The sequence below is a fragment of the Protopterus annectens genome, chromosome 9.part0 (genome assembly GCF_019279795.1).
Source record: "Protopterus annectens isolate FY-2018-M chromosome 9.part0, PAN1.0, whole genome shotgun sequence".
In the NCBI taxonomy this organism is placed as follows: Eukaryota; Metazoa; Chordata; order Ceratodontiformes; family Protopteridae; genus Protopterus; species Protopterus annectens.
In genome coordinates, this window is record NC_056743.1 from 903,407,899 (window position 1) to 903,422,570 (window position 14,672).

Genomic DNA, 14,672 nt, shown 5'->3' on the forward strand with positions numbered 1-14,672 from the left:
GCAGTTCACAAAGAAACAATGGGGGATATGTGTATGTGTCCAAAATATGCAATAAAGTCTAGAAGATTTAGGATCTTTGCTTGAACTGTCTACAAAAGTATTTTTATACCCCAAAGTAGACCCCAAAGAAAGTTTCCTCAGGTACACAGCAAATTTTAGAGGTGTGACGGGGAAGAAAGAGGTAACTGGGAACACATTTTCTATGACTGTAATGGGCTAGCAGACTTTAAAGATTCCCTGCAGACTACTCTGTCAGAGATACTGGGTGAGCAAATTGGTGTAACTAAGGAAATTATTTTTTTGAGCTATGACACTGAACCTGAATTGCCTAGACATAGTAAGGCCATGCTGAGTCTAATTATGGTGGCTGCCAAAAAGCAATCAATAGAAAATGGAAATTAAAGTCTAAACCAATTGTACTAGAAACAGTGAATACACTGGCAGAGATAAAGCAACTGGAACTGGGATCTTTAGAAACTGGTAGGAGCAAATTACATAGAAAAAATGGGAACTGTGGGAACAATACATACAGAGGAGGAACAAAGTTTAAAAGAAGGCAGAGTTTGAATGAGCTATGTAATGTTTGACTAACAATGGCTGGACAGATTATAACTGATGTAAAATGTTTGTAACTAAAACTGTCACTCTGGTTTGTTTTCATTTATGTAAATGTATGACTATCTATGTCATACGTGGTAATTTAATAAAGATGCTTCTTGGTTAAAAAAAAAAAAAAAACTGTAAAACAAGAACCAAAAAGAATTACACCTACTTCGAGGAAAAACTATGCAATACTAAATCCACTACTGTATCGGGTAATAAAGGAAAAAAAGAATTACAGATAAATATGACAGGAGTTGTGTTTTTGCTGTTGGTTATAAGGTCTGAGGAGAAAGAGGGCAACAAAAAGATGGTTTGAGAGCAGAGCACAAAGTATTTGAGAAATGAAAGAGGTGAGATTAAAGGGAAAGAACTCATATGCAGCTATTAAAAAAAATAATGAGAGGAGTATGGCCAAAAAGGCCTGCATTTAAGCAATAAAAATCATTTATCTCAGAGCCCCCTTGATCGCATCTGTCACTGAAACCAGCAAAAGAGATCTGAAACACTTTATGGAGCTTGAAGAGTCTAAGGTAGCCATCTGTTGGATCAAGTTGGATCTGAATATCCAAACGATCTGGCAGATGGAAGACATTGGATCCACTTTCATTAACATCATTCCCCATATATCTAACATTAAAAAAATACCTCCGCTGGTTAAAAATCAGCCCTTGATAATCTGTCTCCAGAATACCTCCTAATAGCTGCTGAGGCAGCATTCCCTCTCTCAATTCTAATAAAGTACTCAGTCACTGAAAACTATATACCACTACTCTAGAAAAAATACTTTTGTTATACATATATATGAAGGGTGACCCTTCTACAGAAATTTCTACCCAAAGACCAAATGCTATTCTCTCACCTCTATCAAAGTCCTAGAGAAGTGTACCCATGCTACTACAGGACTGCTAAATGTTATGAACACAATCAGCTAAAACAGAAACTCAAAACAACCTTGTCTCTGCACTTTTTCTTAACTTATTGAAAACATTCAGTACAGTCAGTACAGTCAATCAAAAAGTTATTACACAAATTATCCTCCTTAGGCCTGGCCAATACCTCTCTACATTGTTTTGAGAGATACTTCACAGAGGCAACAAAATGTAAAATGGCAAAATGACTACTCACCATACCTACCCACACCTGTAGGAGTCTGCCAAGGATCCATATTAGGCCCAGTCTTGTTCAACCTATTTTTCAATGACCTATACATTTCTTCCTCAAATGCCATAATCATACAATACACTCAACTGTACATCTAAAAGCCTGACCAAACTACAGCAAAATACCCAGCAATCATTCTCCTCCAAAGAAAGCTGGCTTACTAATTCTTACTTTCTCCTCAACCCTAAGAAAACTAAACTAATGCTGTTCATACCTAAACAATATACTGCACAAAAAATGTCTCTTTACCATTACCTCAACAAATAATGCAAAAAGAAACTTAGTCTCTCATACTAAACTACTCAAAGTCACCACAAATGACCAATGTTAACTTGATCACCATATGACACAAGTGATAAAGAAGACACACCAAAAAGGGGGTAGCCTATAATCAGCAAAGCCATTCCTCAATGACAGTACCAGAAGAAGCATTAACTAAGCCTATATTCTATTATCCCTACTGTACGTTGTTCCTATTCTGACAAATTTATCTTCCTCAATATCACTGAAACTGCAAGAATGCTATAATAAAACAGCCAAATTTGCCTGTAACCTACCAACTATAATCCTCTGCTGCCTAGCATTATAAAACTGGTTTGAATTCTCTCATACCCATATACTCCCAATTACTTAAAGTCAGTAAACAGCTCTACAAACTGAACAATATCCATAACTTAACAGTTATATATACCCCTATTCCCTCATCAGGCCCTTGTGTTCTGGTAATAAAAATGTTACATTGTATAAAGAAATTCAACAACACAACAGAAGACAAGTTGTTTTACAACTATCTCAAAGAACTGGACTTCTATTCCTCTCTGCTTAAGGCAAAATATAAATGTAAAATTGTTTAAATCTGAGCTGAAGTAGCACCTTGCACACCTATGGCTCTGCTCCTGTAGCGCCCCTGGCTAAAATCAATCTAGCTAATCCTAAGTCCACATCTCTCTTCCCCACTACAACTTAATCTTCATATTTATGCTGTGGAGCTGACATAGTCCTTTTACTTTATTTTTACAGAGTCCAACATGTCATTTTGGTTTTGAGTGTAAGAAGATAATGTAAGGGCCCTGTTTCACTGGTTCCAACTGTATGGTATTCTTCAGAAACTCAGTAGAACCAACTACAGGAACTTTTTTGTCTTCCAGTTTTCTTGGTTGATGTACATCACTAATATACCTTAAAAATAACATAATAAACAAAATGACTTTTCTTAAAGTGGCTCCACATTAAGAAAACATTTTAAGAAATACACAACTCATATTATAAGGCAAGGGATTGTAGAATTGGCAACAGCACCAGTCAATTAGAATGTAAAGAAATTTCAACATTTATAGCAAAAGTACTGATTCTCCAATACAGAAAACACAATTAATACTATTTCAATCAGAGAAACAATGAAATGTAATCGACTTACTCCATCACAGCAAGACAGTCTTGTGTAGCCTCAGGATTGACAGCTGATGCCTTCTCTATAACAATCTCGCTCTGATTCCACAACGGTTCCTTCAAATATCTCCTTTCAATAGCCTTCTCTAGTACAGTCAGGCGCAGGACTGCCAGATCCAAGGGGTTGGTGAGCCTTCTCTCAATCGCAGAACTTTCCTTTTTATTTTTCAAAATGCAGTCATCTGTAGGATCAAGTTTCTGGGCAAAGTACTCCAAATCTTCCCTTGAGGAATCAGGGTCTGTGCACATCCAGCCCTGATGGATAAAATTAAAAAAACTCTTAATATTCTGTTCTGACCCAGAAATATGCTGAATGGTAAAACTAGCAAGGAAAAGTGAAGAAAGAGGTTCTAGCTACACCTGTGTAATTTGTATAGTGCATCGTTGCATACAAAAGTAATTGTGGTAATTTATACAAACCTTTTTTTTACCTTCTAAAGTACAAAACTACTTTATAAAGTGACGAAAATGAGTCAAATAGGCAGAGAGAACTTAAATTATGTATGCACATGAAGATAAAAGTCATACAAACAAATTTAAAGGACATGTATTTATTAGGGTATACAAATTCCGCTAAAACTCCACACCATGATTTTATCCAAGATGAAGCGTTTGGTAGAGCTATTCACAGGATTTATCTGTGTTAGTCATAAAGTACAGTTTTGTACCTACCATAAATGTAGATGTTCGAGTGCTAATACAGCTGCAGTCATAACAGATGGGTTCTCCTGCCGTCAGGCGGGTCCTCGGTCGGCCGAATTCCAAAGTCTAGGTCCGGCGTCGGTTGTCGTCAGGGGTATATAAGACACAGCCGACGCCATTTTCTTCAGTCTTTCTTGCCCCAGATGTCAGGTGCCCCCAGAAGGAAGGCAATATATATATATAAAAAAAAATATATATATATATATATATATATATATATATATATATATATATATGTATAATATATAATCATGCATTACAATATAATCAAAAACCAGTAGTTGCAAGCAAATACACCATAGAAGGATAACCCAATCAAGTTGTAAGATGAGGAGTTAGCCACTAGGTCTGTACCCAGAGGGGAAGGAGGGAGGGAAACCTGGACTGCAGCTGTATTAGCACTCTAACATCTACATTTATGGTAGGTACAAAACTGTACTATGTTCATCGTGCATACAGCTGGAGTCATAACAGATGGGTAGAATCCCAAAGCTACGCACAGGGTGGTAGGCACTAGGTGGAACTGGGAGGAGCCAGAATGTCCTGCAACACAGCAGTAGCAAAGCCTGCTCTAGTTTTGGAGTATAAAGGTAGGTGGTAGTGTTTAGTGAAGGTATGCACAGAACTCCAAGTGGCTGCCTCCAAAATATCTTTGGTAGGGACTCCTCTGAGGAAGGCTGCAGAGGTAGCTGTGGCCCTTGTGGAGTGAGATCTGATGCCTGCAGGTACAGATTTACCATGAAAGGAGTAACAAAACCGTATGCAGTGGCCTATCCATTTCGAAATTGTCTGCTTGGAAATTGGCTTCCCTTGAGCTCCTACAGCATAGGACACAAAGAGTTGTTCTGATTTCCTGAAAGGCTTTGTTCTGTCCAAATAGTAACGTAGCTATCTATGGATGTCTAAGGAATGTAGCAGCCTTTCCCCTTTGTTTTGAGGATTGGGGTAAAAGGTAGGTAAGTGTATGGCCTGATTTAAAGCTACCCTGGATACTACCTTAGGCATAAATGACGGGTTGGTTCGTAGGGAAACCCTGTCCTGATGGAAGATGAGAAAGGGCTGCACAGCCATGAGGGCTTGTAGTTCCGAAACCCTACGAGCTGAGGTAATGGCCAGAAGGAAAGCTGTTTTCCAGGACAAATATTGCAAATCTGTTGAGGCAGCTGGTTCAAAGGGAGGCAATGTTAATTTTTCTAGAATGTAATTAAGATCCCAGGCTGGTATTGGTTGTTTCCTTGGAGGTCTTATATTCTTAGCCCCTCTGAGGAACTGTCTTAAGAGTGGGTGAGAGACTATGTGTGGATCAGTGTTGTATTCTGCAGAAATGGCTGAGGCATGAATTTTGATGGAGGAAAATGAAAGTCCACTGTTCAACAGCTCAGCTAGATACTGTAATATCTGAGGCAAATTCAGTTTTCTAGGATCCTGACCTTTTTTCTCATTCCAAGCGCAAAACGGTTTCCATTTTGCGGAGTAAACCTTTCTAGTAGATGGCCTTCTGGCCTCCAAAATTACATCCTGCACTTCTTTGGAGAGTAGGGTCTGTTGTGGTGTTAAGGAATTTTCCATGCAGCCAGATTGAGTGTTTTCAGCGGACTGTGAAGAGTTTTGTAGTTGTGCTGAGTCAGTAGAAGAGGCATTAGAGGTAGGGTCCGGGGAGGAGTATGTGTTAGGCTCCTCAGGAGTGGGTACCAGTGTTGTCTTGGCCAGTCTGGAGCAATCAGTATAATCTTCGGTCTGTCTGCTCTTGCTTTCAAGAGCACCTTGGGCAGAAGAGGCAAAGGTGGGAAGGCGTAAACTGTCCGTGCTGCCCAACTGAAAGAAAGGGCGTCAACTCTCCAGTCCTTTGGATGTTAGGTCCTTGAGCAGAACTTTGTCAATTGATGATTCCTGTGGGAGGCAAAGAGATCGATGTCTGGCCTTCCCCATGCTTGGATTATCTTTGTAAACACTTGAGGATGCAACTTCCATTCGTGTGGGTCTGTCATATTTCTGCTTAGATTGTCTGCCAGCGTGTTTTCCAATCCTGGCAGGTACTGTGCTTGAAGTTCGATTTGCCATTCCAGAGCCAAGTTCCAAAGTGACATGGCTAGCCTGCACAGGGGGTATGAATGTGTTCCTCCTTGTTTGTTTATGTACCACATTACTGTGGTGTTGTCTGTTCTTATCAATAATTGCCCTGGATGCAGGAGGTCCTTGAAAGCTGTAATTGCATTTATCACTGCTAGCATTTCCTTTTGATTGATGTGGAGGTGCTTTTCCTTTTGGGACCATTTGCCCTGAATGCACCTGTCTGTCATGTGTGCCCCCCAGGCGTAGTCTGAGGCGTCTGTTGTGATGACTTGATTTGCTTGAGGCTTGCAGAATGGTAGACCTGTGTTTGTTTGGCCTGCTTGGGCCCACCATAGAAATTCCTTTTGCAAACATGGGATTATTGGTATTATTGTTTCCAAACTGTGGCTGTGTTGAGACCATAGGTTTTTAGGTACCATTGAAGTTTCCTCATATGCAACTTTGCACATGGGATTAGAAGAATGCAAGATGCCATGAAGCCCAGAGCCTGCAGGATTTTCCTTGCAGTTAACCTGGTACAATTTGCTAGTATTTTGAAGTACTGAGTTAGTTGCCCCTGTTTTTCTGGCGTAAGATAGGCCATCTGGGTGTTTGTGTCCAAGTTGGCACCCAGGAAAGTTATTTTCTGAGATGGTGTTAGCCTGGATTTCTCTTTGTTGACTGTGTATCCCAGGGAATTCAATAACCGTGTTACATAAGCCAGATGTTCCAGAAGTATGTGTTTGCTGTCCGCTTGGATCAGGCAATGGTCCAAATAAGGGTAAATTTGTATCCCTTGAAGTCTGCAGTAGGCAATTACTGATGCCAGGCATTTCGTGAATACTCTGGGTGGAGTAGATAAGCCAAAGGGCAATGCAGAGAATTGATAGTGGATTGAACCTGCAAGAAGTCTGAGGTATCTTCTGCAGCTTTGTCTGATTGGGGCATGCAAGGTATGCCTCCTTGAGGTCCAATGTTACCAGCCAAGACTCCTTGCCCAGCATGGGAAGAAGCTGCTGTAAAGTAAGCATCTTGAATTTTGATACAAGTAGAAATGTGTTTAGGATGGATAAGTCCAAAATGGGTCTCCAGTCGGTTCCTTTCCTTGGTACCAGGAATAGTCTGGAATAAAAACCTTGACCTTGTTCGTGAGTAGGTACCTCTTGAATAGCTTTCATGCCCATGAGCTTTGAAATTTGTATTTGAGCCTCTGCCCTTTGATTGTGTGGCAGGTTCGGCATGCCTCTCATTTTTGGAAGAGTGTGAAAATGAAATCTGTAGCCTCTGTTTATAATGGCGAGGATCCATTTTTCTGTTGTGATAATATGCCAATTTTTTGTAACTAATGCCAGCTTTCCTCCCAAGGGTGCTGCCAGCTGAGACTTGCTTGGCATGAAAAGGGGAAAGTCATTGGGTTTGTTTCCTGTATTGTTGTGCACTGTCTTCGCCACCTCTTGGTGCTGGAGTTTGCCATTGTCTGCCTCTATATGATCCTTGAGATTGTCCTCTGCCCCTTTGTGCGCCTGTATCTACCTCTTTGGGGCTTGTCCGTGGCTGGAAAGGACCAGTTTTTTGAAGGCCAATTTCTGCTAAAACGTGGTGGTTGAACCTGTAGAAAAGCTTTGACAGATTGCATAGATTTAGATTTTTCTTCCATTTTCCATAGTATCTCCTCAGCATTAGTACCAAATAATACCTCCTTTTGTAAAGGAGCATCTAGTAGTTTAGCTTTAACATGATCAGGCAAGGTTTGTTCCCTAAGCCAGGCATGTCTACGAATGACTGATCCTGTAACAGCAGCTCTACTTGAGGCCTCTAGAGCATCATAGCCACATTGTAAGGTGTGTTTACCCACTTGTTCTGCACTATGCATCATATCCTGCAACTCCTTCAAATCTGGTTGTTCAGGTTGTGACATTTTATTCCTTAATTGTGATAACAGAAACTGCTGATATTTAAGCATATGGAACTGACAATTTAAGGCCCTCATGGCTAGGGTGGCCGAGGTATATACCTTTTTTCCCCACCTTTCTAAGGATCTAGACTCTTTCAGAAGGTAGTGGATTCTTAGCAGTAGATGCCTTCATTCCCTTGGGACCTTGAGAAATGGTTTCAGGGTCAGCATCATGGCTTTTGTAAAGAAATTGGTGAGAGTTAGGAACTCTGTAGTACCTATCAGGCTTGACTGGGGCAGGAGGCAGGGAATCCGGATTAAGGCAAGCCTCCGAGTAAACATCATCAAGTAAGTATGTGCTGAGGTAGCAAAAGAAATTCCCTAAGTCTTTTCTTGGAATCAGAAAAGTCTTGGCCTTCCCAATGGAAGTGTTCCCTCAAGGTATGCAAGGTTTCCCCAAAAGAAAAATCCTCTGGGGGAGATACAGAAGGAAAGGACTGCTCTGCATCAGAATCTTCAAAAGGGGAGTAGGAGTGTTCCTCTTTATTAGAATGTTCTGAAAAAATGGAGCCCTGGTCAGAAGAGGGAGAATCTTCCTCCACTCTGGGTCTCTTGTCCGGAGGGGGTTGGGAACCCCTGATAAGAGTAATTAAATCCTCAGCCATTTTAAGCATCTGCTTTTTAGGCATGGGGCCTGGAGATGGGCCCTGTGCAACAGGCCTCTTGGGATGCATGGCTGATTTGGACTTAGTAAAAGCCTGTATGGAAAAGGAAGATGAGGGTCTAAAGACACCATGGGCGGAAGTGGAACTGTCCACATTAGGAGGCTCAACACTCACAGTGGCTTCGGTAGCTGTAGTCTGGGTATGGGCCGAGGCACCTGCGGTCACGGTTACAGAAGACACCGCCAGAGAAGTGTCGTCGGTAGTCAGGGGCTGCGTAGGCGCCTCGCTGAGAACCGGACCATGTGTAGCCGGTTTTGGCGTGGTGTCAGTGGAGACCGCGGACCTCGCATGTCGGTCTTTGTCCTTGCGTTTTTTGGACAAAACGGTAGTCGGACTCTCCGATGACATTTTATAATCAATGAACAGAAAAAATGCAAACCTGTCCCTCAAAGGTGACTCCAAAGTAGAAAATGCAGTAGGAATGAAGTAATTGGAGTCAAACCACCACGTATAAAAACCACACTTTTATTTTTAAATCTGAAGAAGCATGCCTTTTTGGATGCACGCGAAAGCGCTCATTTCGTTTTAAAAATAAAAGTGTGGTTTTTATACGTGGTGGTTTGACTCCAATTACTTCATTCCTATTTTATAATCAAAAGCTTTACCAAAAAAGTGCTGGGCGAACTCCGCCAGACACTTAATAGTGCGTTTATTGAAAGTAGCGCAAAAGCGACAGCCCGAGACGTCGTGGTCTGGGCCTAAACAAGGTATACAGAGGGAATGGAAATCCTTATGCGGTATTTGCTTCCCACAAGAAATACAATTGTTAACTTTGTCTGACATCGGTCTGAGGCAAGAAAAGTTTCCCCAACGGGGTACTTAGCTTTAAAGAAGACTTCGGTTTCCAAATTTTCGTAATTTCAGGAGCTGGCCGACCGGCACTTGCGAACTGCTTCTGCTTCGGGCACCGCGTGGCAAAAAAGACTGAAGAAAATGGCGTCGGCTGTGTCTTATATACCCCTGTCGCACTGACGTCAGGAAAGAAAGCGACGACAACCGACGCCGGACCTAGACTTTGGAATTCGGCCGACCGAGGACCTGCCTGACGGCAGGAGAACCCATCTATTATGACTGCAGCTGTATGCACGATGAACATCAGAGAGAGGTCATGCAAGTCTGATAATGGATCACTTGTGTGACATGTGTCTTACAGTTATCCTGCAATTAAACTTAAATTCATGTGAACAGTGTATGGGGGGGGGAGGGTTGAACAGGTCAAGGTTGTGGCACAAGAAAACTATTCATAAAGCACTCACTACACACCAGACTCCACTAACACTCAAGTGAACAGTCAAGAATACTATTAGACATTTCAAATGCTAAAAGCATCCAAAATCAACTCTGTTCAAAATAAATGAATAAACACCCTAACAAAATAAGTACAGCTGTGTAAGTAAACTTGCCTAAACAGTAGATGTTCAAATGATCACTGCTGCAGTAGCCTTAGCTAAATGGGTTATACCATGCTAAGGCTGTAACAGCTTTCAAACCTTTAGTCAAGTTAAGCTGAGCTGAAGAAAAGGAGTGGTTTGGGCACCCAGCCCTTCAGAGCTTTCATGCCATCAGAGTAAGGGAGGTTAGAGCCCTGAAAAGCTCAACAATAGGAAAGAAAAGCAAAAAAGAAAGAAGGAACAAAAATAATATGTCTATATATATATATATATATATATATATATATATATACACACACACACACATATATGTATGTATATGCTGCAAGAAAAAACCCAACCAAGCTGGAGTTTTCATTGTGAGATACCTTAAAAGTCCTGTAATGGAGGCCCATGGGACATATGCAAAAGACCCCTTAAGGACATTAAATGCTTCAGCTACATGGCTTCTGAATGTTCAAGACTTTTTACTTTTTTAACTCTTTATGGATAGATTCATAGGTAGGTAACTAGGCTATTGGCCCTAGGACCTATATAAGCCTAGCCAAACGGTACCCTGGCTTTTGCCACCCAAGAAAATTATTTTCCTGTGCCCCTGTCAAGCAGAGCCACAGAAGTGATCCCGGGGGTGAATTTCCTATCTCCCATCCAATCATCAAGATTTTTCTTGAAGAGTGCTAATGAGGAGCTTTGTTTGATATAGATAGGTAGTTTGTTCCAGAGTATGGGAAGTCTCTGAGATAGGAATCTATCCCTCAAGCATGTCCTGCTTATTGTGGTGACAAGGTTTAGGTCCCTAGAGTGTGTAGCTCGGAGGGATTGGGATTTCTTTACGTGGAGCATGTCCAACAGCCCTGGATTTGACATAGCTTTGTATGTTAGGCAGAGATCGCCTCTGAGTATGCGATATACAACAAAGTAAAGCTGGAGTTTTTTGAGACGGTCTGCGTAGGGCATCTGTTTGAGGCCGGTAATCTTCTTTGTGAGGTAATTCTGTGGCCTTTCCAGTTGTTGCAGATGTCTTGTGAGGTACATACCAAAAGGGGCGTTGTACTCTATAATGGGTCTAATGAGTGATGACTTGAGGGGAACAATGATCTCTCTATTCCTGGATGAGAAACCTTTTGTGATGAGGTGTGCCACGTAGAAGGATTTCCTGACTACTGTGGCGATGTGATTATCAAAAGAGAGACTACTGTCCACCTGTGTCCCAAGGTCTCTTATCACACTTTCGGTGTTAAGTAGACTACCACCTATGTGGTAGTTCATGGGTACAGAGATTTTACCAAAAGGGATGACAATGTACTTTTTGGTATTGAGCTTGAGGCCATGGCTTTGACACCAGGCATCTGTCTCAGTGAGGCTCATTTGTAGGATGTCCAGATCTTTAGGAGATTTGATTATGGCTCCTAGTTTGCAGTCATCTGCAAACTTTGTTAGCCAAAGACCTTCTGTGTTAGCCTGTACTTCAGAGAAGTAGATACCAAACAGGAGAGGACCTAGGACTGAACCCTGTGGTACTTCACTTGTCACTGGTCTGAAGTTGGATTTAGAGTCTGCTACTTGCACAGTGTGGGTTCGGTCAGTGAGCCAGTTGGCAACCTATCTTGTGACATAGGGATTTATACGTAGTTTAGTGAGTTTGTCTATAATTCCAGAGTGGGGGATGGTGTCAAAAGCCTTGGCGAGATCTAGATAGGCTGTGTGTACCACCTTACCCTTATCTACAGCTTTGGTGACCACTTCAAAGTCGCCTATCAGGTTTAGGAGACATGATCTGCCTTTTACAAACCTGAACTGGGTAGGGTCCAGAGTTTGGAGATTACCAATGTCATTGCTTATAAGTTCCATGATGATACGCTCCATAGCCTTGCAGACCAGGCTCGTCAGGCTAATGGGGCGGTAGTTCCCGGGGTCCGTGGTGGCTCCCAGTTTGTGGAGTGGGATAACCATTGCTGTGTGCCATTCAGTGGGCACAAAGCCTGAGGTGAGGGTATGACTGAACATGGTACTCAGGTGGGGTGCCAGTTCGTTCTGTAGTTCATGTAGAACACAGCCTGGGATGTTGTCAGGTTCCATGGATGCTGTGTTCTTGGCTTGTGCAGCCATGATTACAGGAACTTTGCATTCTTCCTGTATAGAGATGGGCCCTTTACGGGATGAGAGAGGGGTAAAGTTAGCACTGAGCCTATCTGCCAGGATGTTGGCAATATCAGTTGGTTCTGTATATTTAGTGCCATTGTGCTGTAACTCAGAGCAGATGAGTGTTGTCATTGAGATTCTTGGCATAGCTATAGAATGCTTTGTGGTTGTCATTAAAATCAGTGGAGATTTTGTTTTCGTAACTAGCTTTGGAGGATTTTATGAGGGATCTCAGCTTCTTACTGAGGCTGACCATGGGTTTACTCCAGTCATGGGATTTTAAAAAGCCAAACCTCACTATCTGTGGACATGCCTGTATCAGACTTTTTATTTTTTTAAACAACATCTTTATTACATTATCACATATGACAAAGGCAATCATATATTTATATAAATGAAAACAAACTATATTGACATAATTTTAGTTGCAAACATTATATATCACTTAAAATCTATCCAGTAATTGTCAGTCAAACAATACATAGCTCATTCAAATCCTGCCTTCTTTTAAACCTCATTCCTCTTCTGCAGGTACTGTTCCACAATTCCCATTTTTCTATGTAATTTGCTCATAAGCATTTCTAAAGATCCCAATTCCAGTTATTTTATCTCTATGACTGTATTTACCGCTTCTAGTACAGTTGGTGTAGACTTGATTTCCGTTTACTAGTAACTGCTTTTTTGGTAGCCACAATAATTAGATTCAGCAAGACCTTACCATGTCTAAGCAATTCCGATACTGTATCATAGCTCACAAACATAATTTCCTTAGTTAAACCAATTTACTCACTCAGTATCTCTGACAGAGTAGTCTGCAGGAAATCTCTGAACTCTGCCAACTCATTATACTCCCAGAAAATACAAGAGATGGTCTTTCACTTAGGAGCCCCCCTATTGCTTTCTCTTTGCCTATAATTATATCAATCCTTGATAGGGAAGTCAGTCTCTATACTGCAATCCAAATTCCTGGCCTCTTCCCATTCTATTACCTTTCCCTCTCAATACCTTTCATTCTGTTGCCAGTTTTCTCCAATAAATTCCATCTCCCTCTTGCCTATTGTCTGTAACCCTAATCACATTCATCCCTATCAGCAGAATCTCCTTTCTCCATTCCTGTGTTGGCTGAGTTCTTAGAATACTTTCTGCTACTTTACGAATATACAATTCTGTATCGTTATTGTTATTCTCCTTAAAGATCTGCATTCAAATCCCCAGTCTCTCCTTGTTTCTTGAGCTTCTCCAGTGTTTCATCATCATCCCTTTCCACTTTGAATTATAGCATCTTGCTTGTGCTATGTATAACAGCCTTAACTGTCTAGCTCTGAAATACCCCATCAAATCGGGTAATTCCAATCCACCTTGTTCTACTGGAAAAATCATCTTATCCCACTTGACTTTTGCCATCTTCCCCCTCCCAGATAAACTCCTTCAGCTCATTATTAATTGCTATGCACAACTTCTCTGGTTGATAAAAATATGCCTGACCTGGTATAAAACTAAAGGGACTGAAAACATTTTTAACTGCTTGTATCTTGCTAACCATATCTATATAACAGAGCTTCTAATGTCTCAGTTTTTGTATTATCTTTTGTTTAGTCTCTTTCCTCATATCCTTAGCTGCCACACCAGAATTCTTTTTAATCCATATTCCTAGGTACTTCATTTTATAATATCCCATAAATGTGAATATTACTGAAATTTATGTGTGAGCACATATTTTACAGCTATTGGCTTTGTTTTAGCTTCATTAATTTTGTATCTCGAAAAGATAAGAAACTGCCTCATAATGTTCCACACCACTGAAATATCCTTTCTGGTTTTATCAGGTATAAAATAATATCTGCAAACAGAGCCAGCTTTTCTTGACTATCATATAAATTATATCCTTGAACTTCTGAGTGTCATTTTCTTTGTCATTGGTTCTAAATGTAATACAAATAACAAGGGGAAAAGGACACCCCTACCTAGTTAATTTTTGCCTCCGATCCCTCACATATCCGCCTAATCAACCTTAGAATTTTATCAGGGAATGCAAATGCTTCCATTGCCCTGCACATAAACTCCCAGCTTACACTGTCAAATGCTTTCTCCGTATCAAGACTGACCAACAACAGTGGAATTTTGTTACATTCTGGTTACCTCAGTATCATCAATTATCTGTTAATGTTGTCAAATGTTTGCCTCCCCTCCACAAAATCACACTAATCCATATCTATCAATTTTGGTATCATCTTTGCCGTTCTTTTAGCCATTATAGACATAAACACTTTGTAATCATGGCTTAGTACTGAAATAGGCCTGTATGAAGCTGGTTCTGATGGGTCTTTACCCTCTTTATGTATTCCAGCCACCACCGCTTTCTTCCAGGATGTTGGCGCTTCTCCTCCTCTTAAGACTGTGTTAAACAAAACCTTCTAGATCTTTATCAGTTGTTTTCCCTCATAGCTTCCAAACTTCTACAAGAATACCATCTATTCTTGGGGACTTTCCTGTGGACTGGTTATATATACATCACCATTTTTATCTCATCTCCTGTTATCCTAACCGTAAGTA

At 41.0% G+C, this 14,672-nt stretch overlaps 1 protein-coding gene across 1 annotated transcript in view; it reads right to left on the reverse strand.

The window, feature by feature from the left end:
- The window catches only part of BAZ2A (bromodomain adjacent to zinc finger domain 2A), a 3,667,728-nt gene that overhangs the window by 531,178 nt on the left and 3,121,878 nt on the right, over nucleotides 1-14,672 (reverse strand). Inside the window, exon 25 of the mRNA XM_044083634.1 lies at nucleotides 3,182-3,468. Coding sequence (XP_043939569.1) covers nucleotides 3,182-3,468 — 287 coding nt within the window. The remainder of the gene's footprint in view (nucleotides 1-3,181; nucleotides 3,469-14,672) is intronic.